The sequence below is a fragment of the Salmo salar genome, chromosome ssa20, assembly GCF_905237065.1.
Source record: "Salmo salar chromosome ssa20, Ssal_v3.1, whole genome shotgun sequence".
Classification (NCBI taxonomy): Eukaryota; Metazoa; Chordata; class Actinopteri; order Salmoniformes; family Salmonidae; genus Salmo; species Salmo salar.
Window position 1 is genome coordinate 32,327,907 of NC_059461.1, and position 27,812 is coordinate 32,355,718.

The following is a 27,812-nucleotide window of genomic DNA, read 5'->3' on the forward strand; positions in this document are numbered from 1 at the left end:
ATGTGATGAAAGAAATAAAACCTGAAATAAATCATTCTCTCTACTATTATTCTGACATTTCACATTCTTAAAATAAAGTGCTGATCCTAACTGACCTAAGACAGAATTTTTACGAGGATTAAATGTCAGGAATTGTGAAAAGCTGGGTTTAAATGTATTTGGCTAAGGTGTATGTAAACTTCCGACTTCAACTGTATGTGGACACCTGCTAGTAGATCATCTCATTTGAAAATCATGGGCAATAACATTTACATTACATTTAAGTCATTTAGCAGACGCTCTTATCCAGAGCGACTTACAAATTGGTGCATTCACCTTATGATATCCAGTGGAACAACCACTTTACAATAGTGCATCTAAATCTTTTAAGGGGGGGGAGGTTAGAAGGATTACTTTATCCTATCCTAGGTATTCCTTAAAGAGGTGGGGTTTCAGGTGTCTCCGGAAGGTGGTGATTGACTCCGCTGTCCTGGCGTCGTGAGGGAGCTTGTTCCACCATTGGGGTGCCAGAGCAGCGAACAGTTTTGACTGGGCTGAGCGGGAACTGTGCTTCCTCAGAGGTAGGGGGGCCAGCAGGCCAGAGGTGGATGAACGCAGTGCCCTTGTTTGGGTGTAGGGCCTGATCAGAGCCTGAAGGTATGGAGGTGCCGTTCCCTTCACAGCTCCGTAGGCAATCACCATGGTCTTGTAGCGGATGCGAGCTTCAACTGGAAGCCAGTGGAGAGAGCGGAGGAGCGGGGTGACGTGAGAGAACTATATGGAGTTGGTCCCCCTTTTCTGCTTTAACAGCCTCCGCTTTTCACTAGATGTTGGAACTAGAGGTCGACCGATTATGATTTTTCAATGCCGATACCGATTATTGGAGGACCAAAAAAAGCTGATACCGATTAATCAGACGATTTTTATATATATATATATTTGTAATAATGACAATTACAACAATACTGAATGAACAATGAATACTTTTATTTTAACTTAATATAATACATCAATAAAATCTATTTAGTCTCAAATAAATAATGAAACATGTTCAATTTGGTTTAAATAATGCAAAAACAAAGTGTTGGAGAAGAAATTAAAAGTGCAATATGTGCCATGTAAAAAAAGCTAACGTTTAAGTTCCTTGCTTAGAACATGAAAGCTGGTGGTTCCTTTTAACATGAGTCTTCAATATTCCCAGGTAAGAAGTTTTAGGTTGTAGTTATTATAGGACTATTTCGCTCTATACCATTTGTATTTCATATACCTTTGACTATTGGATGTTCTAATAGGTACTTTAGTATTGCCAGTCTAATCTCGGGAGTGGATAGACTTGAAGTCATAAACAGTGCAATGCTTGAAGCATTGCGAAGAGCTGCTGGCAAACGCAGTAAAGTGCTGTTTGAATGAATGCTTACGAGCCTGCTGCTGCCTACCACCACTCAGTCAGACTGCTCTATCAAATCATAGACTTAATTATAATATAATAACACACAGAAATACGAGCCTTAGGTCATTAATATGGTCAAATCCGGAAACTATCATTTCGAAAACAAAACGTTTATTATTTCAGTGAAATACGGAACCTTTACGTATTTTATCTAACGGGTGGCATCCATAAGTCTAAATATTGTTGTTACATTGCACAACTTTCAATGTTATGTCATAATTACGTAAAATTCTGGCAAATTAGTTCGCAACGAGCCAGGCGGCCCAAACTGCTGCATATACCCTGACTCTGTTGCACAGAACACAAGATAAGTGACACAATTTCCCTAGTTAAAAGAAATTCATGTTAGCAGGCAATATTAACTAAATATGCAGGTTTAAAAATGTATACTTGTGTATTGATTTTAAGAAAGGCGTTGATGTTAATGGTTAGGTACACATTGGTGCAACGACAGTGCTTTTTCGCGAATGCGCTTGTTAAATCACCCATTTGGCGAAGTAGGCTGTGATTCAATGATAAGTTAACAGGCACCGCATAAATTATATGCAACGCAGGACAAGCTAGATAAACTAGTAATATCATCAACCATGTGTAGTTAACTAGTGATTATGTTAAAGATTGATTGTTTTTTATAAGATACATTTAATGCTAGCTGGCACCTTACCTTGGCTCATTGCTGCATTCACATAACAGGTAGTCAGCTTGCCACGCAGTCGCCTCGTGGAGTGCAATGTATTCGGCCATGATCGGTGTCCAAAAATGCCGATTACCAATTGTTATGAAAACTTGAAATCGGCCCTAATAAATCAGCCATTCCGATTAATCGGTCGACCTCTAGTTGGAACATTGTTGTGTGGACTTGCTTCCATTCAGCCACAAGGGCATTAGTGAGGTCGGGCACCTATGTTGGGCGATTAGGCCTGGCTTGCGTTCCAATTAATCTCAAAGGTGTTAGATGGGGTTGAGGTCAGAGCTCTGTGCAGATCTGTCAAGGTCTTTCACACCGATCTCAACAAACCCTATCTGTATGGACCTAGCTTTGTGCATGAGGGCACTGTCATGCTGAAACAGGAAAGGACCTTCTCCAAATTGTTGCCACTGTCAGGGTAGGTTCCTTATCCCTTGTCAATCATTGGCTTATTGGTGAAATCAGCAGTCAGACAATATCTTTAAGTAAATCAATCATTCATTTATTAATGCAATTGCAGACAGAAGTTGACAACGGGAACAGAGCACGCATGTTTCCGAGTAAGTTCTGCACCCCACCTAAGGGCGCAGCTGATTTTATACACTTGTGGTATGATACCTAGGGGTATGATAACCTACATCAATGTATGTGTGTATCAATAAGCTGAGGTTACTTTATAAGACAACCTAGTACATTAGCTTCTCTGAATTTATTAGCATTGTCTACTGTCACACAGATCAAAATGTCAAAACCAGAGAGTGGTTACTTCTCTTTATCTATTTTCGTTCTGACTCAGACCTAGCCTGCAAGCACACTTTCGCAACAGCCAGGGCTTAACCACAAAGACTAATATAGATAGCTTATGCAACATATAGTGGCAGAGTTTTTAGAAACATAGCAACAGTATCTTATTATAAAGCCTGCAGCAAAACATATGAATCTTAAGGTCCCCTTAATCAATAATGGGGAGGGTCTTTGGGACCCACCCCCTACACCACAAAGTTGGAAGCATAGAATCATCTAGAATGTCATTGTACGCTTTAGCATTAAGATTTCCCTTCTCTGGAACTAAGGGGCCTAACCCGAACCATTAAAAACAGCCCTAGACCATTATACCTCCTCCACCAAACTTTACAGTTGGCACTATGCATTGGGGCATGTAGCATTCTCCCGGCATCTGCCTAACCCAGATTCGTCTGTCGGACTGCCAGAGAATGAAGCGTGATTCATCACTCCAGAGAACGCTTTTCCACTGCTCCAGAGTCCAATGCCGGCTAGCTTTACACCACTCCAGCCGACACTTGGCATTGTGCATGGTGATCTTAGGCTTGTGTGCGGCTGCTTGGCCATGGAAACACATTTCTTAAAGCTCCCAACGAACAGTTTTTGTGCTGACATTGCTTCCAGAGGCAGTTTGGAACTCAGTAGTGAGTGTTGCAACCGAGGACAGATGATTTTTACGCGCTACGTGCTTCAGCACTCGGTGGTCCCGTTCTGTGAGCTTGTGTGGCCTACCACTTCGTGACTGAGCCGTTGTTGCTCCTAGACATTTCCACTTCAAAATAAGAGCACTTACAATTGACCGGGGCAGCTCTAGCATGGCAGAAATTTGATGAACTGACTTGTTGGAAAAGTGGCATCCTATGACTAGGCCACGTTGAAAGTCACTGAGCGCTTCAGTAAGGCCATTCTACTGCCAATGTTTGACTATGGAGATTGCATGGCTGTGTGCTCGATTTTATTCACCTGTCAGCAATGTGTGTGGCTTAAATAGCTGAATCCACTTATTTGAGGTGTCCACATTTTTTGTATTTGTAGTGTATCTGCTGTTAAAAGAGAAGACAGCAGAGAATGGAGCTCTGTGTTTGATTGACCAGGACAATTATACCTATTTTTACACTGTCAGTCGCAGTAGTTTGGACTTGGGCAGATTGACTCCTATACCCATTTTTCCCAATTTAGTCACATCAGATGACAAAATATTTCACTCTACTCTACTATCACAGGCAGAGTTTTAGGGAATTGATTCCTTCCCTGGAGCCACAGAGAGCACAGAGATTGCTGGGCTGACTGGTTGCCCACAAAGAGGAAACAGGATTGCTACACTTGTAAATCTCATACAGGGTTAGTTATCGAGATTTCCTTGAACTTGTTTTGCAGTCTGACTATCTCACAAAGCCGAAGTGACCCCAATCAGCAGCTACTATCTACAGTTAGTTTGAGTTGTCACTCACTGCATAAACTTTCACTCTTGCACAGCAGGAGTGTTCCTCCAGTCTGCCAGAGCAGCTGTTATCCCAATTAATCACCTCTGCTTCTACCCTCTTCTCCATTACATGAGGCTGATTGAGGTGCTGACAGGATGCTGACAGGTTGTTTTGCATAAGCTCTCTGCGCTTGGGTCCACCGGGTTTTACTGTGTAACAATGTGTACCACTGTCTCCTTGGCGTCCATTCCAGTGATAATGTGCCTCATTGTAAGTGGAGCAATTTCAATGACAGTAGGGCTGGCCAAGCACTGGCGTCACTGGACACTGGCGGTAATCTAATGCGACAATCATTATTACCGGCGTGCCCATCAGGCCCAGCAGTGGGTAATGACAAGCGAAGCCCTAGGCTGCGCTGGTGATCACATCCGGGGGAGAGACAGACAGCCCAGGCAGTGGTGCTATGTGGGAAGGAGCTGGCCTTCCCAAGGCCCAGAGTGGTTAACATACCACAGCTGTTCCCTGGATGATGTTGTGAGCAGCCTAGGAAGTTCTCTATCCCTTATGTCCTATCCATGCTGTCTGTCTCCCCCAGCATTTTTCCAATGTTGAAAATAACGTGTTTTCAACTCCAGTGGTTTTGACAGAATGTTCCTCCTCCGTTTATTTATAGACAGTTTCCCTCTGCCAGGCCCAGAGGTGGCATGGAAGACACCAGAAGGACTGTTTCCTATCTGATCTGCAAGGTCACAGTCCACAGAGCATATGCATGGGAAAATCAGGTACTTTCCCATGTATTGAATAGGAAGCAAGATGTCAACTATTTGTTTTGTTTATCATTAAGTACAGGTAACGCTGTACTTGACACTTCAAAACCAACACAACAAAAAAGTATTACGCATATTTGTTTTTGTAGCGTCCCTGTAATCAATCATACTATGACCAGACTCTGCCAAGAGGTCTGGTGTTTATGGCACAGGCAGTAATGCACTTGCTCTATTTCTCCATGGACCGCTGGTTCAAGCCACACCAATGATTACCCTTTATTTACTATACCAAGCAAAACAGTATGTCCAAAACATCTGAAAAAAAATGTGATTACAAATAACAGAAAGCAGTCATTTTACTTGGTTTATGTTTAATAATGTGTAATTAAGAATTTTGGCCATTTATAGCCCATAAATCTAAATTGAGGATAGTATTAGGCTAATACAGCAATGTCCTCAATTTGAACCAGTATACTATACTGTCTGTCCTCAATTTAGATTTCCGATTATGTGAATATGTGAAGAATGATCCGTTTCCTTCATTGTTAAAATCCTATTGTCCCTCCTGACCACCCACCACCCCCACATAATCGCCATATAGCTTTTAGTACAGAGAAATCACCTTTTTGATACTATTCAATTAACTTGCGTCGTAGCCTGTGTTTGTGAACTCATTTTCTGGTGTGAGCGTTCGCAGACGGAGCTAAACCACTCGTGAGGAAATTCACGTCAGCGAAGCGAAACAAACCACACGGGGAAACAAGTGCGTCGTGAAAACAACTTAAAACAATTGCTTAACATTTCAAGTGATTTGTGACGTTTTAGGGATTTTTATCTGAAGATAACGTGGTGCTGTCCATAGAATGCATTATTGTTTTTCGCCTCTTATTTTTGGAGAGGTACGAATCACTATTTTGGGCAGGTGAAAGCTCTGACTTGCATGGCTTTGATGAATGGGCTTATGTTTCTCAGTACTGGCTGTCTTTTGATATAAGAAATTAGCTACTGGATCCAAGACCACAGACATACTAATCAAGTATGCGCTTAACTGGAGTAGCCTACACTGGCGAGGTGTCCCTTGGATCACCGCCGGGATTACGTTGTCGTAATGTTCAATACTTCGGACGTCGATCACACTTTCAATAAGAGAGAGGATGTTTCCGAAGTTATCAATGGCACTCTGGAGCTTGTCTACAACGTCACCGCTGATCCTACAGTCATGTGGAACGATACGTGCGGGGAGACACTACTTGATTTCGGCAGTGGAGAGAAGATAATTATCGGAGTGATGTTGGCCATCATCACAGCGGTCACTGTGATGGGAAACACATTGGTTGTCATAGCGGTTTGCGTGGTGAAAAAACTAAGACAACCATCAAACTATCTTCTTGTGTCTCTGGCCGTAGCAGATCTCTCCGTGGCAATAGTTGTAATGCCGTTTGTTATAGTGACCGACCTAACTGGGGGCAAGTGGCTTTTTGGGGAGGTGTTTTGCAACATCTTCATTGGTATGGATGTAATGTGCTGCACAGCCTCCATCATGACCCTGTGCGTGATCAGCGTTGACAGGTGAGTTAGTTAAACTCTAACAGTGGAATAAAATGTAGGGTGAGTATTGGTAAAGTGAGATACTCAAGCTTTGTAATGGATATCTTTAAATGTGTACAATAACATAACCAACAATCAATGCCTGTGTGTTAGTGAGGAAGTATGTCAGGATAACAAATGGGTTCAATGGGAGTGACGTCATCGTTGTGGTCGTGGCATCCTTTGTTTATTTTATTTTTTAATTTTTAATTTATTTCACCTTTATTTAACCAGGTAGGCAAGTTGAGAACAAATTCTCATTTACAATTGCGACCTGGCCAAGATAAAGCAAAGCAGTTCGACAACATACAAAAACACAGAGTTACACATGGAGTAAAACAACATACAATCAATGATGCAGTAGAAGAAAAAAAAATAAGACTATATACAATGTGAGCAAATGATGTGAGATAAGGGAGGTAAAGGCAAAAAAATGCCATGGTGGCAAAGTAAATAAAGTATAGCAAGAAAAACACTGGAATGGTAGATTTGTAGTTTGAAGAAAGTTCAAAGATAAAATATAAATAATATGGTGCAAAGGAGCAAAATAAATAAAATAAATAAATACAGTAGGGGAAGAGGTAGTAGTTTGGGCTAAATTATAGATGGGCTATGTACAGGTGCAGTGATCTGTGAGCTGCTCTGACAGCTGGTGCTTAAAGCTAGTGAGGGAGATAAGTGTTTCCAGTTTCAGAGATTTTTGTAGTTCGTTCCAGTCATTGGCAGCAGAGAACTGGAAGGAGAGACGACCAAAGGAGGAGTTGGCTTTAGGGGTGACCAGAGAGATATACCTGCTGGAGCGCGTGCTACAGGTGGGTGCTGCTATGGTGACCAGTGAGCGGAGATAAGGGGGGACTTTACCTAGCAGAGTCTTGTAGATGACCTGGAGCCAATGTGTTTGGCGACGATTATGAAGCGAAGGCCAGCCAACGAGAGCGTACAGGTCGCAGTGGTGGGTAGTATATGGTGCTTTGGTGACAAAACGGATGGCACTGTGATAGACTGCATCCAGCTTGTTGAGTAGGGTATTGGAAGCGACAAGTGTCTAGACTAGAGGTATAATGGTAAGTAAAATTACATAAGGTTCTGAGGTAAAATGTTATGGTTATCTAGAACTAGAACTAACTATTCAGTGTCTCATTAAAACATATATTTTGTAATGGGATTAACTTTTTACTCACAAGCATTTCGCTACACTCGCAATAACATCTGCTAACCATGTGTATGTGACTAATATGATTTAATTTGATTTACTTCTCTCATTTTTTTAGAATATTGAAATTTTGGCAGTGTCCCAGTATGCCAATTTAACCACTGTCAAACTAGGACACTCCTCTAGGCCATTTTAATGCAATAAAATATTTTGGGGGATTCTGAAAAACATGTTTTCTTAACAGAAATCCATTTCTAAATCAGATGAGATGTTGGATTTAATTTTCCTCAAATCTGCTATCAGCTAGCTTGCTAGCAAAAGCTAGCATAGCTGCATTTTACTTAGAAAGATATTACCTCAACAACATAAAAAATCCTAGCTAGCTATATTCATAACCATGCAGGTATATGATGACAAAAAAAAACATTTATTTTGCTGTATTTGACTCTGGTGACAACAAAAGTCATTGAAGTTATTGAGGGGTGAGGTCTTTCTGGTTTCATTCTACAAAATGTCCACTAGAGTATATTGTTGAGAATGTTGAGCTGGTAGGCCTAGATGAAGTTTATTTTATTTATAGGCTTTACAATTACAAATAGGCTACTTAATATAATTATAATCAAGTATGATGAGGATGATAATAATATGAATAATAGCGTAATAACAATAACAATAAATTATAATTCTTAATGTTCCACAAAAATATCTAAAGAATGCGTATGAATAATTTAAGTTTATCATTAAAATATTGAAATCTCTTAACTCATCCTTCTTTACAAATAAAGAATGAAGTGTCCCACTTTGCCAATCAAGGTGTCCCAATTTGCCAGTATCGACAAAAAATGTGGTCTCAGGACAATATGTTTGAAGAAGAGTCATCCATCCATTTTTCAATATTTTTTTATTTTGTATAGTCTAGTAGAGTTTTTAAGCTATTTGGAATGGTATCATGTTGGGGGTTGAGACAATGGGATGATTCTGTAAGGTGTTCCAGAAAGCACATTTTCATAAAGTGTCCCACTTTACCAATACTCGCCCTATAACAAGGAAGTATCTAATGTATAGGCTATTAGGTGACATTAGTCTGGGGTTGGGCTGATTTTTATGATTAAATCGAATATCGCGATATTTGACATTGAAGATGTATCATGAAGTGTAAGACGATATATCGATAAGACTATGTGCAAGACTCTATTTGAACTTTACAAATAAACTGTAGTTTTTTTTCAGTTAGACTGTATCAACATGTTAAACATTAAGTATAAAATAGGTTTCCATCCAGTTGCCAACAGATTTTTATGCCAATATTCTAAAGTCTGCTAAAAACAATAAGCGCATTTTCCCACCAGAGGTGTTTCCATCAAATTGACGACGTAGTGTACATAAACTTTTGCGGTTAAATTCCCATGTACCAAAAAAAACTAGTTAAATGGGTTTCCATAGCATTTTCAACTCTACTGATGGTTTAGAATTTTGCGCTATTTAGCAAATGTGCCTGCTCTGGTCTTGGCACGTGCTCTCTAACCAACAGAGAGCACGTGCAGATACAGTGCAGCTAGGCTACAGTAGATACATAATGACATTATTATGGACAAAATAGCAAGATTCTTTTTATTTGTCAAATTGCAGCCAAGCATCGATCATCATGTCACCAGAATAAGATCCTATTTTTATTGGAAAGGAGCATCAAGCTCATCACCATGGACTTTCACCACCCTGTGAAGTTCATCATAATTTATTTGATCTGTGGCCTAATAAACTGTAGCCTATGCTTTCCAGAGTCCTAGTGGGAGGACCACAAAATATTATTGCGTGACTTCAAGTTTACTTTGATATGATGGTTATTATATCAATATTTGCGCATAAAGGCGTTTCCACCGCCATTTTACTGACACAAAAAGTGCCCACCTTGTCTAGCATATTTTGTTTTGTCGACATTTGGAACGTTTATGACAAATGTGCTTTTTTTGTTTTCGTCATGTACTTTAATCTCATGAAAAGTTTGGATGGAAGCCTGGTTAGTGTGACTATAATATTGTAAATAAGCACAAAAATTGCACAGTCTGGAATGATTTAGTCATTAACAGAGCAAAACGATTATATCGGATATCGAAATATTTGGAGTAGCGTATCATAGAAGAGGTCTCCCCAAATATCACATAACCCTACATTAGTCAAAACATTTATAGCGCCAAATGACACACAGTAAGCCGGATGGGAATTGGTTTGCTTGAGGTTGTCCAGCAGAAAAAACATGAGCTTGCCAACATGAGCCAACAATAACACTTCCCACTGGGCAAAAACTGGTTGAATCAACGTTGTTTCCACAAAATTTCAACAACAACAAAAATCTATGTGATGTTATCTAGTCATCAAAGTATGGGAATGTTGTATTTTTGGCACCCAACTTTTAAGCTAAATCCAATGACGGGGTGACATTTTTTTGTTGAATTCACGTTAGTTGACAACTCAAACAAATGTAAATTAAATCTAGACGTTGAAGTGACGTCTTTGCCCAGTGTTTTTTTGTTGTTTAGTTATTCCAGTTAGCAATAATCTAATTATTGATTCACAGCCCCTTGTGAGTGGATCAAACTATTTTTAATGGTTGGTCGCTAGATTTGTTTCGTACGTGGCAATTTTAAAATGTGAAAGTTATGTTTAGTCACTGCAAAGAGAGTTTGACTGTGAATAACCAGCTAACAATTCTAGATAGGCCGTTTTTATGTTACCAGTAATGTTCCCCTGACGTTTGATTGTCCAGTTTTCCTAAGTTTGGCGAACATTCTACGTATGTCAGCAAGAACATCATGAGAACCTATTTAGCATGTTTTGGCGTTAGTGTTAGAACATTACTGGTAATGTTGTCAAAAAGAACATACCCAGAACATGGTTACCAATGTTGGAAGGTTATTATAGTAAACTGAAAATAAACTAATCATGAAAAAACTATAATAATTTAAGAAACCAATTTGAAAAATGTAAACCTTAGTGAAACTATGATCTTTGACTCCCAAACGAACTGGGGTTTTCAGGCATCTGAATCTGGCAGGTAAATGCTGCCAGGAAATGGCGATGTTTCAAATAGGCCAAGTTTGTGCATCACTAATCTCTGTCGACAGACTGATTGCCTCATACAATGTACCAATGTTCCTGCATACATGTCTGTAGAAGTTCCTGCATCAGTTGGGACAGAGAGAAGGTGTTGGAAATGGGACGAGTGTCACCGGTGACGTCACCGCCATATCTTCTTATTTTCCTAGTGTAAACATACCCGCCGTACACAAAGTAGTAGCTAGCTAAGAAATGGAGAATACAGAGATTATTTTTAATGAATGCCTTTCGTAAGTGGCTAGTTTGCATCATCTACCTTCACTAAAACCACTGCAAAAGTTTTGCCTGCAAACTTTGGTTTCAAATTGTGATGTCCTGGTAGAGTTCAAAGGGGGTGACACACTAGACCCAAACTGCTACAGACCTATATCTATCCTACCCTGTCTTTCTAAGGTCTTCGAAAGCCAAGTTAACAAACAGATTACCGACCATTTCGAATCCCACCGTACCTTCTCCGCTATGCAATCTGGATTCAGAGCTGGTCATGGGTGCACCTCAGCCACACTCAAGGTCCTAAACGATATCATAACCGCCATCGATAAGAGACATTACTGTGCAGCCGTATTCATCGACCTGGCCAAGGCTTTCGACTCTGTCAATCACCACATTCTTATTGGCAGACTCGACAGCCTTGGTTTCTGAAATGACTGCCTCGCCTGGTTCACCAACTACTTCTCTGATAGAGTTCAGTGTGTCAAATCGGAGGGCCTGTTGTCCGGACCTCTGGCAGTCTCTATGGGGGTGCCACAGGGTTCAATTCTCGGGCCGACTCTCTTCTCTGTATACATCAATGATGTCGCTCTTGCTGCTAGTGATTCTCTGATCCACCTCTACGCAGACAACACCATTCTGTGTTAACTAACCTCCAGACGAGCTTCAATGCCATACAACTCTCCTAACGTGGCCTCCAACTGCTCTTAAATGCAAGTAAAACTAAAGGCATGCTATTCAATCGATCACCGCCCGCACCTGCCCGCCTGTCCAGCATCACTACTCTGGACGGCTCTGACTTAGAATATGTGGACAACTACAAATACCTAGGTGTCTGGTTAGACTGTAAACTCTCCTTCCAGACTCACATTAAGCATCTCCAATCCAAAATTAAATCTACAATCGGCTTCCTATATCGCAACAAAGCATTCTTCACTCATGCTACCAAACATACCCTCGTAAAACTGACCATCCTACCGATCCTCGACTTCAGCGATGTCATCTATAAAATGGCCTCCAACACTCTACTCAACAAATTGGATGCAGTCTATCACAGTGCCATCTGTTTTGTCACCAAAGCCCCATATACAACCCACCGCTGCGACCTGTACTCTCTCGTTGGTTGGCCCTCGCTTCATACTCGTCGTTAAACCCACTGGCTACAGGTTATCTACAAGTCTCTGCTAGGTAAAGCCTTGCCTATCTCAGCTCACTGATCACCATAGCAGCACGCGCTCCAGCAGGTATATCTCACTGGTCACCCCCAAAGCCAATTTCTCCTTTTGTCGCCTTTCCTTCCAGTTCTCTGCTGCCAGTGACTGGAACGAACTGCAAAAATCACTGAAGCTGGAGACTCATATCTCCCTCACTAGCTTTAAGCACCAGCTGTCAGAGCAGCTGACAGATCACTGCACCTGTACATAGCCCATCTGTAAACAGCCCATCTATCTACCTCATCCCCATACTGTATTTATTTATTTATCTTGCTCCTTTGCACCCCAGTATCTCCACTTGCACATTCATCTTCTGCACATCTACCATTCCAGTGTTTAATTGCTATATTGTAATAACTTTGCCACCATGGCCTATTTATTGCCTTAACTCCCTTATCTTACCTCATTTGCACATGCTGTATATAGACTTTTTGTTTTATTTTTTTCTACTGTATTATTGACTGTATGTTTTGTTTATTCCATGTGTAATTCTGTGTTGTTGTATGTGTCGAATTGCTATGCTTGGCCAGGTTGCAGTTGCAAATGAGAACTTGTTCTCAACTAGCCTACCTGGTTAAATAAAGGTTCAATAAAAATGTGTTCAACATCAGAACTCCAAATAATATAAGCTTGTTTTACTCCAATGTTTCTAAACAATGTAATGTAAACACACACTATAGCCTCAATACATGGTTAAAATTATACTTTTGGTATCATGGATGCCTGGTCAGCCCTTGCAGACATAGTTCTGTCTATGAATTTGAGAGTGGTTACATTTCTCCAGGCCCATGCATCCCTCAGCTTTTTACCAAAACAGAGACTGGCGTGTTCGCTTTGTTATTGTTTCGATTAAGGACACTAGCTTTAAATTATAAAGTCAATCTCAATGTGACTTGGATTTAAAAGGATTAGTACCTAGACTGGTGCAAGAAATATGACGGAAGGAAACTCTTTCCCCATGTTTAAATGTATTAAATGTTCTTTCAACTTTAGTAATACATGTAAGAAGAATCAAGTACTTTTACCTTTATCTGACAGAAACAGAGAGGAAAAAACAAGAAATGAAGTCATAGCACATTTGTTAGTTAATGATAGTGATGCACTAGTCCCATAAATCCCAAACCTAGGCAACAGCAGCACTAGGTCTGGGGAGGATGTCAGATTCACTTGGACATTTCGAAAGGGGGAAAAGAATTCCGGGGAGGGTCCGCTTCAGACAGACAACCTTTATTTAACTAGGCAAGTCAGTTAAGAGTAAATTCTTATATACAATGATGGCCTACACCAGCCAAACCCGGAAGATGCTGGGCCAATTGTGCGCCGCCCTATGGTACTCCCAATCACGGCCGGTTGTGATACAGCCTGGATTCAAACCAGGGTGTCTGTAGTGACGCCTCAAGCACTGAGATGCAGTGCCTTAGACCGCTGTGCCACTCAGGAGCCCAACTAAGCTCATGAGGCATTTATAAGTTATATTTTTCAAGAATCAATCCAGTATATATCCCTCAAACTTAACTCTGGACCTCGAATCCAGTTCCACAGCACTCTTTCATTGTTCCCCTCTAATCAGGGACTGATTTAGACCTGAGTGCAATTAATTATCAGGTAGAACTGAAAACCAGCAGGCCTCTTTTGACCTCTTAGGACAAAAGTATTAATATAATTAATTTATAAGTCCAAAAATGGATGTAGCAACTAAGGATTCTAGCTTTAAAGGCCCAATGCAGATGTTTTTATCAATATCAAATAATTTCTGCATAGCAATTAAGTACCGTACTGTAAATAAGAATTTGTTCTTAACTGACTTGCCTAGTTAAATAAAGGTTAAATAAATAAAATGAAAAACAGATTTCCATTAAAATGGGCAAAAATAGCTTTTTAGCCCCCCCAAAATTCACAAGCAAGAATTTTTCTAGGACTGTCCTGGAGTGGTCTTAGTGGGGAAGGGAAAACTGAAAACTAGGTGTTATTGGCAGAGAGGTTTGGAACTCTCTTTTTTTATTGGTCTTATTGACCAATTCACCGCATGGTGATGTCACCATGTAGAGCCGAAACTCCCGCCCATGCAAACCTGCTGATTAGAAGGTCCTGTGTATGTTTTATTCTCAGCCAGCAACTACTATAAATAACACTGATCACATTTTTCAAACTTTTACAGTGTTAGTTTCATCAGCTGTTCACATAAAAAAAAAAAAAATGTTGACAGCACTGGGCTTTTAAACCTAACCTAACCGATGACCTGACCCATCAATGTATGTATTACTGCCCAACAGTGGCAAGAAGTGACATCCCCAAAAACACAACTATAGGCCTCTTTTCACTATACTATTTTTCCTCTAACTTTAATTTTAATTAAATTAAAAAGGCTTACATGTTCCCAATCAACAGTAGCCTAGGCCAAGTCTCCTTTCACTCGCTCTGTCTCTCTCCTCAGCAGCAGGCACACTTGACGTGAGCAGCCAGAACCAGTTTCAGCTGTACATAAGTTATACCTTTTATTGTGTTGCAATTGGCTAACACAGATAACAAGCTCCCGCTTGAGTCCCGGGTTGGATCTCGGGAATTTTGGGTCTGTTCGACCCGTGAAGACGTCTAGCCCTACCTCCGACGCATAGGCTGCTTTCTGTCCTTAACACTAAAACTGAAATGAAATAATATAAAAATGAAATGGAAATGTTTTTGTCAAACAAAATTTGAATAAAATGAGTAAATCAAGTCTGAAATCTAACTGAAACTAAACTGAATTTCAAATGAGAATCGAAAAAAGAACTAATATTAAAACACAAAACTATAAAAGTCTTGGAATGTTGTAAGAACGTTCATGTGTCCAGTTTTCTGAGGGTTAGGAGAATATTCCATCAACATCACACCAAACATACACAGACCATGGTTGCCATGGTCTCAGAATATAAGATATTAATGTTATAGACATGTTTCATTGTAACGTTGTAAGAACATTCCTCTGTCCAGGATGTTTAATACATAGGACATTCTGCAATGGTCTCTGAAGGTTTTTTCTAGTTCCCGGCTTGTTCCGGGGATGTCACCGTCTCAAAGAAACTTTCATTACACATCACCCCTTGATACTGCTGCCGAGTCCATCGAGGCACTGATTGGTGAATCACTGATCCGTGTCGAAAGCTCTTTGTCTGTTGGAAAGGTTTGGGGCACCCACACACAGTGTTTTCAACTTTCATATTTGACATACATGATTACATTGTGCATGTTTATTTGTACAGTAACTATCAGTCAACATGTCTTCACCTGGGATTTGAACTCCCAATGTCTTGGTTCACAGCATTCCGATCTTCCTGGTACGTCACCATGTCTGTGTCAATGACTGATTTCACCTGTATTGCTACACTTTGCACATCAAAGTAAATCTCAGCTCTGTTAAATGCACACTCGAGAAAAACAATTGGTATTTATCATAGTGATTAAGGAGTAACATTAAAATAGAGTAATATGCCCCACAAACATTAGACAACTATACAGAAAAACCCTAAACTTTCTGAAATAAGTAAATAAAATCAATGATGAGAGAATAGTGAGATTAGCTGGCATAGCAGGAAGATCGGAATGCCGTAAACCAGGTTTAATAATAATTCCTGTATAAATTAACAATGTAACCATGTATGTCTGTCAACACTATTCTATGCGAGTAAAGTCATACCGTATGGAGAAAAAAAAAACAATCACGACAGCTGTGATGGAAACAGGAAGTATGGGTGTCCCTGATCTTGCCAATAGACACATAATGAATGGATTAGCTATGAATGGATCAGCTGCCATTCTGTATAGAAAGAAACAGCTGGATTGATATTTTCAATGTCTTTGTTCAGCCACGACTCAGAGAAACATAGGATATTACTGTTCTTCAGATCACATTGATAGGATAGTCTCAAAGTGAGCTTGTCCAGTTTATTCTCCAGTGAATGGACGTTCACCAATAGAACAGGGGTTCAAGGTGGTTCATCCACACACCGAGGTTGTCTTGTCAGATATCCTGCATGCTGGCCTCTGTAATGCCCCCTCTTCCTTCTTAGAGTGTTGGGGATTTGGGCCTTCTCCGGGATGAGTAGTATGTAATTCATCTCCGACTCATTGATCTAGAAATGCTCATCCAAATCGAGGTTAGTGGTCACTGTTCTGATGTCCAGACGCTCTTTTCGGTCATAGGAAATGATGGCATAAACATGTAAACTTTTTTTATTTTTTTTTATCTGTGCATAAACAACACACAAAATTGCACAATGGTTCATGAGCCCGTAAAACGGCAGATATTCCATCCAGGCCATTTCATATAATTTTTGGGGACCATCAGGCAACGTCCTAAATATGTGTGTCCCCGGAACAAGCTGAGAACTAGACAAAAACCTCTAGGAGACCATGATAGAACATTCTGTTTTAAACGTCATTGGACACAGGAATGTTCTTGCAACATACCCATGAAACTTGTCTAGAACATTAACATCATATATTCTGAGAACATGACAACCATGTTCTGTGTATGTTTGGCGTGACGTTGATGCAATATTCATCTAATCCTCAGAAAACTGGACACATTAATGTTCTTGCAACATTCCCATGAAATATATCTATAACATTAATATTGAGTATTCTGAGAACATGGTAACCACGTTCTGGTTAAGTCTTTTTGACATTAAGGGAATGATATCTTGGAAACAGTCATTGCACATCACTGGAACATTCATATGAAAACGTTAGGTGACCTAATGAGACTTTTAAACTCTTAAGGGAATGTTCTCTGAAGTTGTGGGAATGTTTGTTGTTATCTGGATATGAATGCATAAATGATTCTGATTCTGCAAGTCGCACAAATGACACGATTACACGCCAGTGGTTTCAGGAAAAACAAGCATTTCAGATGTTGGGTTCCTGTGGGATTTTTTTTATTTAACCTTTATTTTGACAGGGAGTCATGCTTAGACCAAGGTCTCTTTTACAAATCAGCCCTTTTCACACATCAATACACATCAATATACACTATAAACATCAATATACTCATCAAGGTTCAATACACAAAAAGAAAAACATACTCATAGAAACCAACACATTCTTCAGTAAAAATCTGCCTTTTGAATTGCCCTAGAGGCACCAATTCATCCAATTTTAGAGAGCCTTGGAGATTATTCCACAAGTAAGGTGCGGAGGTACGAACTTATCTCATACGTCTATAAGTTAAGAATGAAGTAAGGTATGGCAGAAGTTTATGCAGGCGGGCTTTCTTAACAGAAAGAGTGCAATACATCGATCTACAATACTTCAAAGAGGGCCAGCCTACTTTCTGATACAAAACGCAGTGATGTGTAGTGTGCCATGATAAACTGCGTCCAGTGGCTTCAATACAGTGGCAGCTGCATTCATATAGACAATATCACCATAGTCTATAACCTGTACGAATGTCGACTGAATTATTTTGTTTTCTGCTATTTAATGAAAGGCATGAACTATTCCTATAGTTAAGGGCATTTTAATTATTAATCTCTTTGTAAAATATAGCTTTTCGTCAATCCAGATCCCCAGATATTTATAAGTGTGGACATAATCAATGAGGGCACCATCCAATGTACTTATGCATTAATCATCATTTATGTGATTTGGAGAATAACATATACAGTACTTAGGGTTGCAAAATTCCAGGAATGTTCAATAAATTCCCGGGTTTTCCAGAAATCCTGGTTGAAGGGTTCCGGATTTCCTGCTTATTCTCTCCTGATTCCGAGAATCCTTCAACTGGGAATTTGGGAAAACCAGGGAATATATTAAACGTTCCTGGTCCATACCAATTGCAGACAATATTTTTTACAAATAAAGAGTGGTCAACAGTATCGAAAGCCTTTGATAAGTCAATAAAGAGGGTCGCACAGTGCTTCCTCCTATCCATACCATTTACCACATCATTTAACACCAAGGTTGCAGCAGAGATGGTGCTATGACCAGGCTTGAAACCAGACTGGTTAACGCTTAGAATACATCTCGTATATAAGAAGGATCTAAGCTGACAGTTGATTAATGACTCTAAAAATGTTGCTAGGCAAGACAATTTTGAGAAGGCACATTTTTGGGGGGTTGGAGTGGTCACCACCTTTGTGGAGAGGGAGTACATGGGCCGCCTTCCAATCCCTGGGGATAGCACCTGAGATAATCATAAAATTAAAAATATTTGTCAATGTCTCCGGAATCAGGGGAGCAGAAAGCTGCAGCAAGAAAAGGATGTACTTCCGTCCTGTCAAGTGATCTTCCCATTAGAAAATAAATGAGCAGACAAAATATTTTATTTATTTATATTTTTTATTCATGTATAGTAATTTGATTTGGTTATCCATTCACATCAGAAAATGGATACAAGCATGCATAATTATGCATGTTGGTTAATGCATTGTGTATTCTATGGATTATGTACAGTGTTTGTGTTAATTGTCCACATAAACTACAATGCCCTCAGAAAGTATTCACACCCCTTGACTTTTTCCACATTTTGTTGTGTTTGAATTTAAAATGGATTATATAGAGATTTTTTTGTCGCTGGCCTACACACAATACCCCATATTGTCCAAGTGGAATGATGTTTTTAGAAATTTGTACAAATACATTAAAAAGTAATGGGACTCCCAATCATGGCCAGTTGTGATACAGCCTGGAATCAAACCAGGGTCTGTAGTGACGCGCCTCTAGCACTGAGATGCAGTGCCTTAGACCGCTGTGCCACTCAGGAGCCCTATTGCATGGACTCTGTGTGCAAAAATGGTGTTTAACATTATTTTGGAATGACTACGCCATTAAAATACAATTCTGTAAGGTATCTCAAGTCGAGCAGTGAGATTCAACCACAAAGACCCGGGAGGTTTTCCAATGCCTCATAAAGATGTGAACCTATTGGTAGATGGATAAAAATAAAGCAGACATTGAATATCTTTTTGAACCTGGTGAAGTTACAAAATTACACTTTGATGGTGTATCAATACACCCAGTCACTACAAAGATACCGTCCTTCCTAGCTCAGTTGCTAGAGAGGAAGGAAACCGCTCAGGTATTTCACCATGAGGCCAATGGTGACTTTAAAACAGTTACAGAGTTTAATGGCTGTGATAGAAGAAACTGAGGATGGATCAACGACATTGTAGTTACTGAACAATATTAATCTAATTGACAGAGGGAAAAGAGGGAAGCCTGTACAGAAGATTCCAAAACATACATCATTTTTATTTATTTATTTATTTACCTTTTAATTCATCATGCAACGAGGCACTAAAGTAATACTGCAAAAAATGTGCCAAAGCAATTTACTTTTTGTAATGAATGTTACGTTATGTTATGGTGGCTGCATCATGTTATGGGTATGCTTGTAATCATTAAAGACTGGGACTTTTTTCAGGATAAAAAAGAAATGGAATGGAGCTAAGCACAGGCAAAATCCTAGAGGAAAACCTGGTTCAGTCTGCCTTCTAACAGACACTGGGAGATGGAGTTGTTTACCAAGAAGACCGTGAATGTTCCCAAATGGCCGAGTTACAGTTTTGACTTAAATCAGCTTGAAAATCTATGGCAAAGCTTGAAAATGGTTGTCGAGCAATGATCAACGACCAATTTGACAGAGCTTTAAAAATGTTCAAAAGAATAATGGCCAAATATTGTACAATCCAGGTGTGCAAAGCTCTTAGAGACTTACCAAGAAAGATTGACAGCTGTAATCGCTGTCAAATGTGATTTTTTAACATGTATTGACTTGGGGTTGAATACTTATGTAATCAAGATACTGTACCAGTCAAAAGTTTGGACACACCTACTCATTCAGGGGGTTTTCTTTATTTTTTACTATTTTCTACAGCGTAGAATAATAGTTAACACATCAAAACTATAAAATAACACATATAGAATCATGTAGTTACCAAAAAAGTGTTAAACAAATATTTGAGATTCTTCAAAGTAGCCACCCTTTGCCTTGATGGCATCTTTGCACATTCTTGGCAATATCTCAACCAGCTTCACCTGGAATACTTTTCCAACAGTCTTGAAGGAGTTCCCACATATGCTGAGCACTTGTTTGCTGCCTTTCTTTAACTCTGCGGTCCAACTCATCCCAAACCATCTCAATTGGGTTGAGGTCGGGCGACTGGAGGCCAGGTCATCTGATGCAGCACTCCATCACTCTCCTTCTTGGTCAGATATCCCTTACACAGTCTGGAGGTGTGTTGGGTCATTGTCCATTTGAAAAACAAATGATAGTCCCACTAAGCGCAAACCAGATGGGATGGCGTATCACTGCAGAATTCTGTGGTAGCCATGCTGGTTAAGTGAGCCTTGAATTCTAAATAAATCACTGACAGTGTCACCAGCAAAGCACCCCTACACCATCACACCTCCTCCTCCATGCTTCACGGTGGGAACCACTCATGTGGAGATCATCCGTTCACCTAATCTGTGTCTCACAAAGACACGGCGGTTGGAACCATACATCTAAAATTTGGACTCATCAGACCAAAGGAGAGATTTCCACCGGTCTAATGTCCATTGCTGTTTCTTGGCCCAAGTAAGTCTCTTCTTCTTATTGGTGTCCTTTTTAGTAGTGGTTTCTTTGCAGCAATTCGACCATGAAGGTCTGATTCACAAAGTCTCCTCTGAACAGTTGATGTTTCTGTTTCTGTTACTTGAACTCTGAAGCATTTATTTGGGCTGCAATTTCTGAGGCTGGTAACTCTAATGAACTTATCCCCTGCAGCAGAGGTAACTCTGGGTCTTCTTTTCCTGTGGTGATCCTCATGAGAGCCAGTTTAATCATAACGCTTAATGTTTTTTGCGACTGCACTTGAAGAAACTTTCAAAGGTCTTGAAAATTGGTCTTTTACCAAATAGGGATATCTTCTGTATACCCCCCCCTACCTTGACACAACACAGCTGATTGGCTCAAATGCATTAAGAAGGAAAGAACTTCCACAAATGAACTTTTAAGAAGGCACACCTGTTAATTGAAATGCATTCCAGGTGACTACCTGTCAAAGGAATTTTCTATCCTAATGATAATAATTAACAATCAATAAGCTTTGACTAATCCCCAAGGTTTGTAAGACACTGGGTTAATAATAATTAGGCAAAGACTCAGCATCTGCAAAAGGTTCGTACAGTTTATTCAGAGAACGTTCTGCCCAACATTAACAAAGAAGTTCATTTTATCCTCTCTCTCCGCTTACGCACACACCTCCACACCAACAGTAGATAACCTACGCACACACAAACAGTAGGTGAACAGTATCCCTCCCTTGACTTCCCACCACTGTTAATCACTATCCAGCGCTGCCTGTTCCTTTCCCCCAAGATTAGGAGAACCTTGAATGCTACTCCCGGTCTCTTCACCCACACACATGTCCACAGTTCACTTAGGCCCACTAATCACACACACACACATTTCTCTCCCTTCCGGGTCTCTACTAGACCTTATGGAACTAACGTTCAGTACTTTAATTATTCATTACCCATGCTACATAACTACTAATTAATAATGGATTCTTTATTCATTTATCTTTATTAGATAATTCTCTTATCACTACCTCATGAAGCTGGTTGAGAGAATGCCAAGAGTGTGCAAAGCTGTCATCAAGGCAAAGGGTGCCTATTTTGAAGAATCTCAAATATGAGAAAAAAAGTAGAAACCTGCACACTGCTCTTGATAATAACACTGCTCTTTAATAAGCTTTTACGTATCGGCCTCACGGCCTTCGTCAAGGCTTTTGTGAGTTTAAATTGGCACCCTTATGTAGACATAGCCCCACTCACATTAGTTCCACGCATCGAATGGGATTGGAGTTGACGGAAAACAAATAAGTGCAACCAAATATATAACTGTGCATTTCAGAAATATTAGAATAAAGTGTACATAAAACGTATTAAACACGTCTGTAAAACCACAATGAGGACATCGACCTACCAAGCAAGTTTTCATAAATCATTGGATACAGGGCAAGAAAAACGTCAGAGTAATCTGAAATGGGGGCATAATTCATATTCACAACATAACAATTTTTATTTATTTATTTTCACCTTAATTTAACCAGGTAGGCCAGTTAAGTTCTCATTTACAACTGCGACCTGGCCAAGATAAGCAAAACAGTGCGGCCAAGATAAGCAAAACAGTGCGACACAAACAACAACAGATAGATGTGCAGATGATGATGTGCAAGTAGAATACTGGTGTGCAAAAAAGTTAATAAAAACAAATATGGGGATGAGGTAGGTAGATTGGATGGGCTATTTACAAATGGGCTGTGTACAGCTGCAGCGATCGGTAAGCTGCTCAGATAGCTGATGCTTAAAGTTAGTGAGGGAGATATAAGTCTCCAACTTCAGTGATTTTTTGCAATTCGTTCCAGTCATTGGCAGCAGAGAACTGGAAGGAGAGGAGGCCAAAGTAGGTATTGGCTTTGGGGATGACCAGTGAGATATACCTGCTGGAGCTCATGCTACGGGTGGGTGTTGTTATGGTGACCAGTGAGCTGAGATAAGGCAGAGCTTTACCTAGCAAAGACTTATAGATGACCTAGAGCCAGTGGGTCTGGCGACGAATATGTAGCGAGGGCCAGCCGACGAGAAGATACAGGTCACAGTGGTGGGTGGTATATGGGGCTTTGGTGACAAAACGGATGGCACTGTGATAGACTGCATCCAGTTTGCTGAGTAGAGTGTTGGAGGCTATTTTGTAAATGATATCGCCGGAGTCGAGGATCAGTAGGATAGTCAGTTTAACAAGGGTATGTTTGGCAGTGTGAGTGAAGGAGGCTTTGTTGCGAAATAGGAAGCCGATTCTAGATTTAATTTTGGATTGGAGATGTTTAATATGAGTCTGGAAGGAGAGTTTACAGTCTAGCCAGACACCTAGGTATTTGTAGTTGTCCACATATTCTAAGTCAGAACCGTCCAGAGTAGTGATGATGGGCGGGTGCGGACAGCGTTCGGTTGAAGAGCATGCATTTAGTTTTACTGGTGTTTAAGAACAGTTGGAGGCCACAGAAGGACTGTTATATGGTATTGAAGCTCGTTTGGAGGTTTGTTAACACGGTGTCCAAAGAAGGGCCAGATGTATACAGAATGGTGTCGTCTGCATGGAGGTGGATCAGGGAATCACCCGCAGCAAGAGCGACATCGTTGATATATACAGAGAAAAGAGTCGGCCCGAGAATTGAACCCTGTGGTACCCCCATAGAGACTACCAGAGGTCCGGACAACAGGCCCTCTGATTTGACACACTGAACTCTGTCTGAGAAGTAGTTGGTGAACCAGGCGAGGCAGTCATTTGAGAAACCTAGGCTATTAAGTCTGCCGATAAGAATATGGTGATTGACAGAGTCGAAAGCCTTGACCAGGTCGATGAATACGGCTGCACAGTGCTGTCTTTTATCGATGGTGGCTATGATATCGTTTAGTACCTTGAGCGTGGCTAAGGTGCACCCATGACCAGCTCGGAAACCGGATTGCACAGCGGAGAAGGTACGGTGGGATTCGAAATGGTCAGTGATCTGATTGTTAACTTGGCTTTCGAAGACTTTCAGGATGGATAAAGGTCTATAACAGTTTGGGTCTAGAGTGTGACCCCCTTTGAAGAGGGGGATGACTGCGGCAGCTTTCCAATCTTTAGGGATCTCGGATGATATGAGAGGTTGAACAGACTGGTAATAGGGGTTGCAACAATGGCGGCGGATAATTTTAGAAAGAGAGAGTCCAGATTGTCTAGCCCAGCTGATTTGTACGGGTCCAGGTTTTGCAGCTCTTTCAGAACATCCGCTATCTGGATTTGGGTGAAGGAGAAGCTGGGGAGGCTTGGGCAAGTAGCTGCGGGGGGTGCAGAGCTGTTGGCCAGGGTAGGGGTAGCCAGAAGGAAAGCATGGCCAGCCGTAGAGAAATGCTTATTGAAATTCTCGATTATCGTGGATTTATCGGTGGTGACAGTGTTTCCTAGCCTCAGTGCAGTGGGCAGCTGGGAGGAGGTGCTCTTATTCTCGATGGACTTTACAGTTTCCCAAAACTTTTTGGAGTTAGAGCTACAGGATGCAAATTTCTGTTTGAAAAGCTAGCCTTTGCTTTCCTAACTGACTGCATGTATTTGTTCCTGACTTCCCTGAAAAGTTGCATATCACGGGGACTATTCGATGCTAGTACAGTCTGCCAAAGGATGTTTTTGTGCTGGTCGAGGGCAGTCAGGTCTGGAGAGAACCATGGGCTATATCTGTTATTAGTTTAAAAAAATTTTGAAAGAGGCATGCTTATTTAAGATGGTAAGGAAAGCACTTTTAAAGAACGACCAGGTGTCCTCTACTGACGGGATGAGGTCAATATCCTTCCAGGATACCCGGGCCAGGTCGATTTAGAAAAGCCTGCTCACGGAAGTGTTTTAGGGAACGTTTGACAGTGATGAGGAGTGGTCGTTTGACCGCAGACCCATAGCGGATGCAGGTAATGAGGCAGTGATCACTGAGATCCTGATTGAAAACAGCAAAGGTGTATTTGGAGGGCAAGTTGGTCAGGATAGTGTCTATAAGGGTGCCCATGTTTACGGATTTTGGGTTGTACCTGGTGGGTTCCTTGATAATTTGTGTGAGATTGAGGGCATCTGGTTTAGATTGTAGGACTGCCAGGGTGTTAAGCATATCCCAATTTAGGTCACCAAACAGAACGAATGAGGGGCAATCAATTCACATATGGTGTCCAGGGCACAGCTGGGAGTTGAGGGGGTCTATAACAGGCGGCAACAGTGAGAGACTTATTTCTGGAGAGATTCATTTTTAAAATTAGAAGCTCGAACTGTTTGTTGCATAGACCTGGAAAGTATGACAGAACTTTACAGGCTATCTCTGTAGTAGATTGCAACTCCTCCCCCTTTGGCAGTTCTATCTTGACGGAAAATCTTGTAGTTTGGGATGGAAATCTCCGAATTTTTGGTGGCCTTCCTAAGCCAGGATTCAGACACGGCAAGGACATCAGGGTTGGCGGAGTGTGCTAAAGCAGTGAGTAAAACAAACTTAGGGAATAGGCTTCTGATGTTAACATGCATGAAAACAAGGCTTTTACGGTTACAGAAGTCAACAAATGAGAGCGCCTGGGGACAAGCAGGGCCTGGGTTAACCTCCACATCACCCGAGGAACAGAGGAGAAGTAGGATAAGGGTACGGCTAAAGGCTATGAGAACTGGTCGTCTAGTGCTTCGGGAACAGAGAATAAAAGGAGCAGATTTCTGGACGTGGTAGAATAGATTCAGGGCATAATGTACAGACAAGGGTATGGTAGGGTGCGGGTACAGTGGAGGTAAATCTAGGCATTGAGTGACGATAAGAGAGGTTGCATCTCTGGACGCACCAGCCTTGCTGGGTGAGGTCACTGCATGTGTGGGAGCTGGGACAAAATGGGCATCCGAGGCATGTTGAGTGGGACTAGGGGCTCCACAGTTAACTAAAACAATAACTACCCTAAACAACAGTATACAAGGCATATTGACAATAGAGACATAAAGCGAGGCATAAAGCAAATCACAGGTGTTGATTGGGAGAGCTAGCTAAGACAACAACGGGTAAGACAACATCAGCTAAGACAACAACAACCGGTAAAATACATTTACATTTACGTCATTTAGCAGACGCCTTATCCAGAGCGACTTACAAATTGGTGCATTCACCTTATGATATCCAGTGGAACAACCACTTTACAATAGTACATCTATATCTTTTTTTGGGGGGGGGGGGGGTAGAAGGATTACTTTATCCTATCCCAGGTATTCCTTAAAGAGGTGGGGTTTCAGGTGTCTCCAGAAGGTGGTGATTGACTCCGCTGTCCTGGCGTCATGAGGGAGCTTGTTCCACCATTGGGGTGCCAGAGCAGCGAACAGTTTTGACTGGGCTGAGCGGGAACTGTGCTTCCGCAGAGGTAGGGAAGCGAGCAGGCCAGAGGTGGATGAACGCAGTGCCCTTCTTTGGGTGTAGGGACTGATCAGAGCCTGAAGGTACGGAGGTGCCATTCCCCTCACAGCTCCATAGGCAAGCACCATGGTCTTGTAGCAGATGCGAGCTTGGGAAGGTTGAACACCAGACGGGCTGCGGCATTCTGGATGAGTTGTTGGGGTTTAATGGCACAGGCAGGGAGCCCCGCCAACAGCGAGTTGCAGTAATCCAGACGGGAGATGACAAGTGCCTGGATTAGGACCTGCGCCGCTTCCTGTGTAAGGCAGGGTCGCTCTCTGCGAATGTGGTAGAGCATGAACCTACAGGATTGGCGATGAATGGGCAGAGAGGGTCAGTTAACTACACACAGGGCCTGAGTTCCAAGCTGGGGCCGACAGATAAACAAAATGGAGTACCATGATTAATGAACAGTCCAGCAGGCATCAGCTATGTAGTCAAGTGATCATAGGGTCCAATGAACAGCAATAGATAAAACAGGGAAGTCGCTAGGTAGTCGTTACTACACTGGCAAGCGGGAGACACGGCATTTAAAAAAAAAAGTTAGCAGGCCGGGGCTAGTAGAAGCGTCTGCTCTGACATCCGGCAAAGGCCGGTTGAGGGTACAACGGATGGAATTACGTTGGCAGACCGGTTGGGATGGAACCGCGGGGCTCCGTGTCGACAAAGGGTCCAGGCCAGTTGGCAAAAGAGGTATTGTAGCTGGAGTAATTTTGTTTGCTAGCTGGGAGATGTGCCTGGCTCACGGCTAACTGGTGCTAGCTTTGGGACAAGGGCATTAGCCACTATAGCCACTCGGTAGCAGCTAGCTAGCAGCGATGATCCGATGCAAAGGTCCAGAGTTTACGACAGGAATCCGGTGGTGTAGTGGAATCTAGTCGTGTTAGTGAAGAGGCCGGGAGGCATAATTTACACAGGAGAACAACACGCAACGTCTGCACTGCTATACCATCTTGCTACGCCAGCATTCCCCATACATAGTCATTTAATCATTTACCTCTTTGGGCTAGGTGGGGCGCTAGTGACCCACCTCGACATCATCCGGTGAAATTGCAGAGCGCGAAATTCAAAATACAAAAATCGTAATATTAAACATTCATGAAAATACAAGTGTCTTACATCGGTTAAAAGCTTAACTTCTTGTTAATCCAACCTCCTTGTCAGATTTCAAAAAGGCTTTACGGCGAAATCATACCATGCGATTATCTGAGGACAGTGCCCCGCATGCACCAGCATTAAAAACATTTAACAAACCAGCCAGCAGAGGCGTCACAAAAATCAGACATAGCGATAAAATAAATCACTTACCTTTGAAGATCTTCCTCTGTTTGCAATCCCAAGGGTCCCAGCTACACAACAAATGTTTGTTTTGTTCGATAAAGGCCTTCTTTATATCCGCGTTTGATTCAGTAATCCACCCGTTACACTTGTTCAACATGCAGACAATGGAATCCGAAAAGTTACCAATAAACTTCGTCCAAG

The 27,812-nt window shown here is 41.3% G+C and overlaps 1 protein-coding gene across 1 annotated transcript in view; it reads left to right on the forward strand.

Moving 5' to 3' along the window:
* Positions 1-5,780: 5,780 nt before the first annotated feature.
* Positions 5,781-27,812, forward strand: part of LOC106580454 (5-hydroxytryptamine receptor 7) — an 86,419-nt gene continuing 64,387 nt past the window's right edge. Inside the window, exon 1 of the mRNA XM_014161540.2 lies at positions 5,781-6,660. Coding sequence (XP_014017015.1) covers positions 6,200-6,660 — 461 coding nt within the window. The 5' untranslated portion in view covers positions 5,781-6,199. The remainder of the gene's footprint in view (positions 6,661-27,812) is intronic.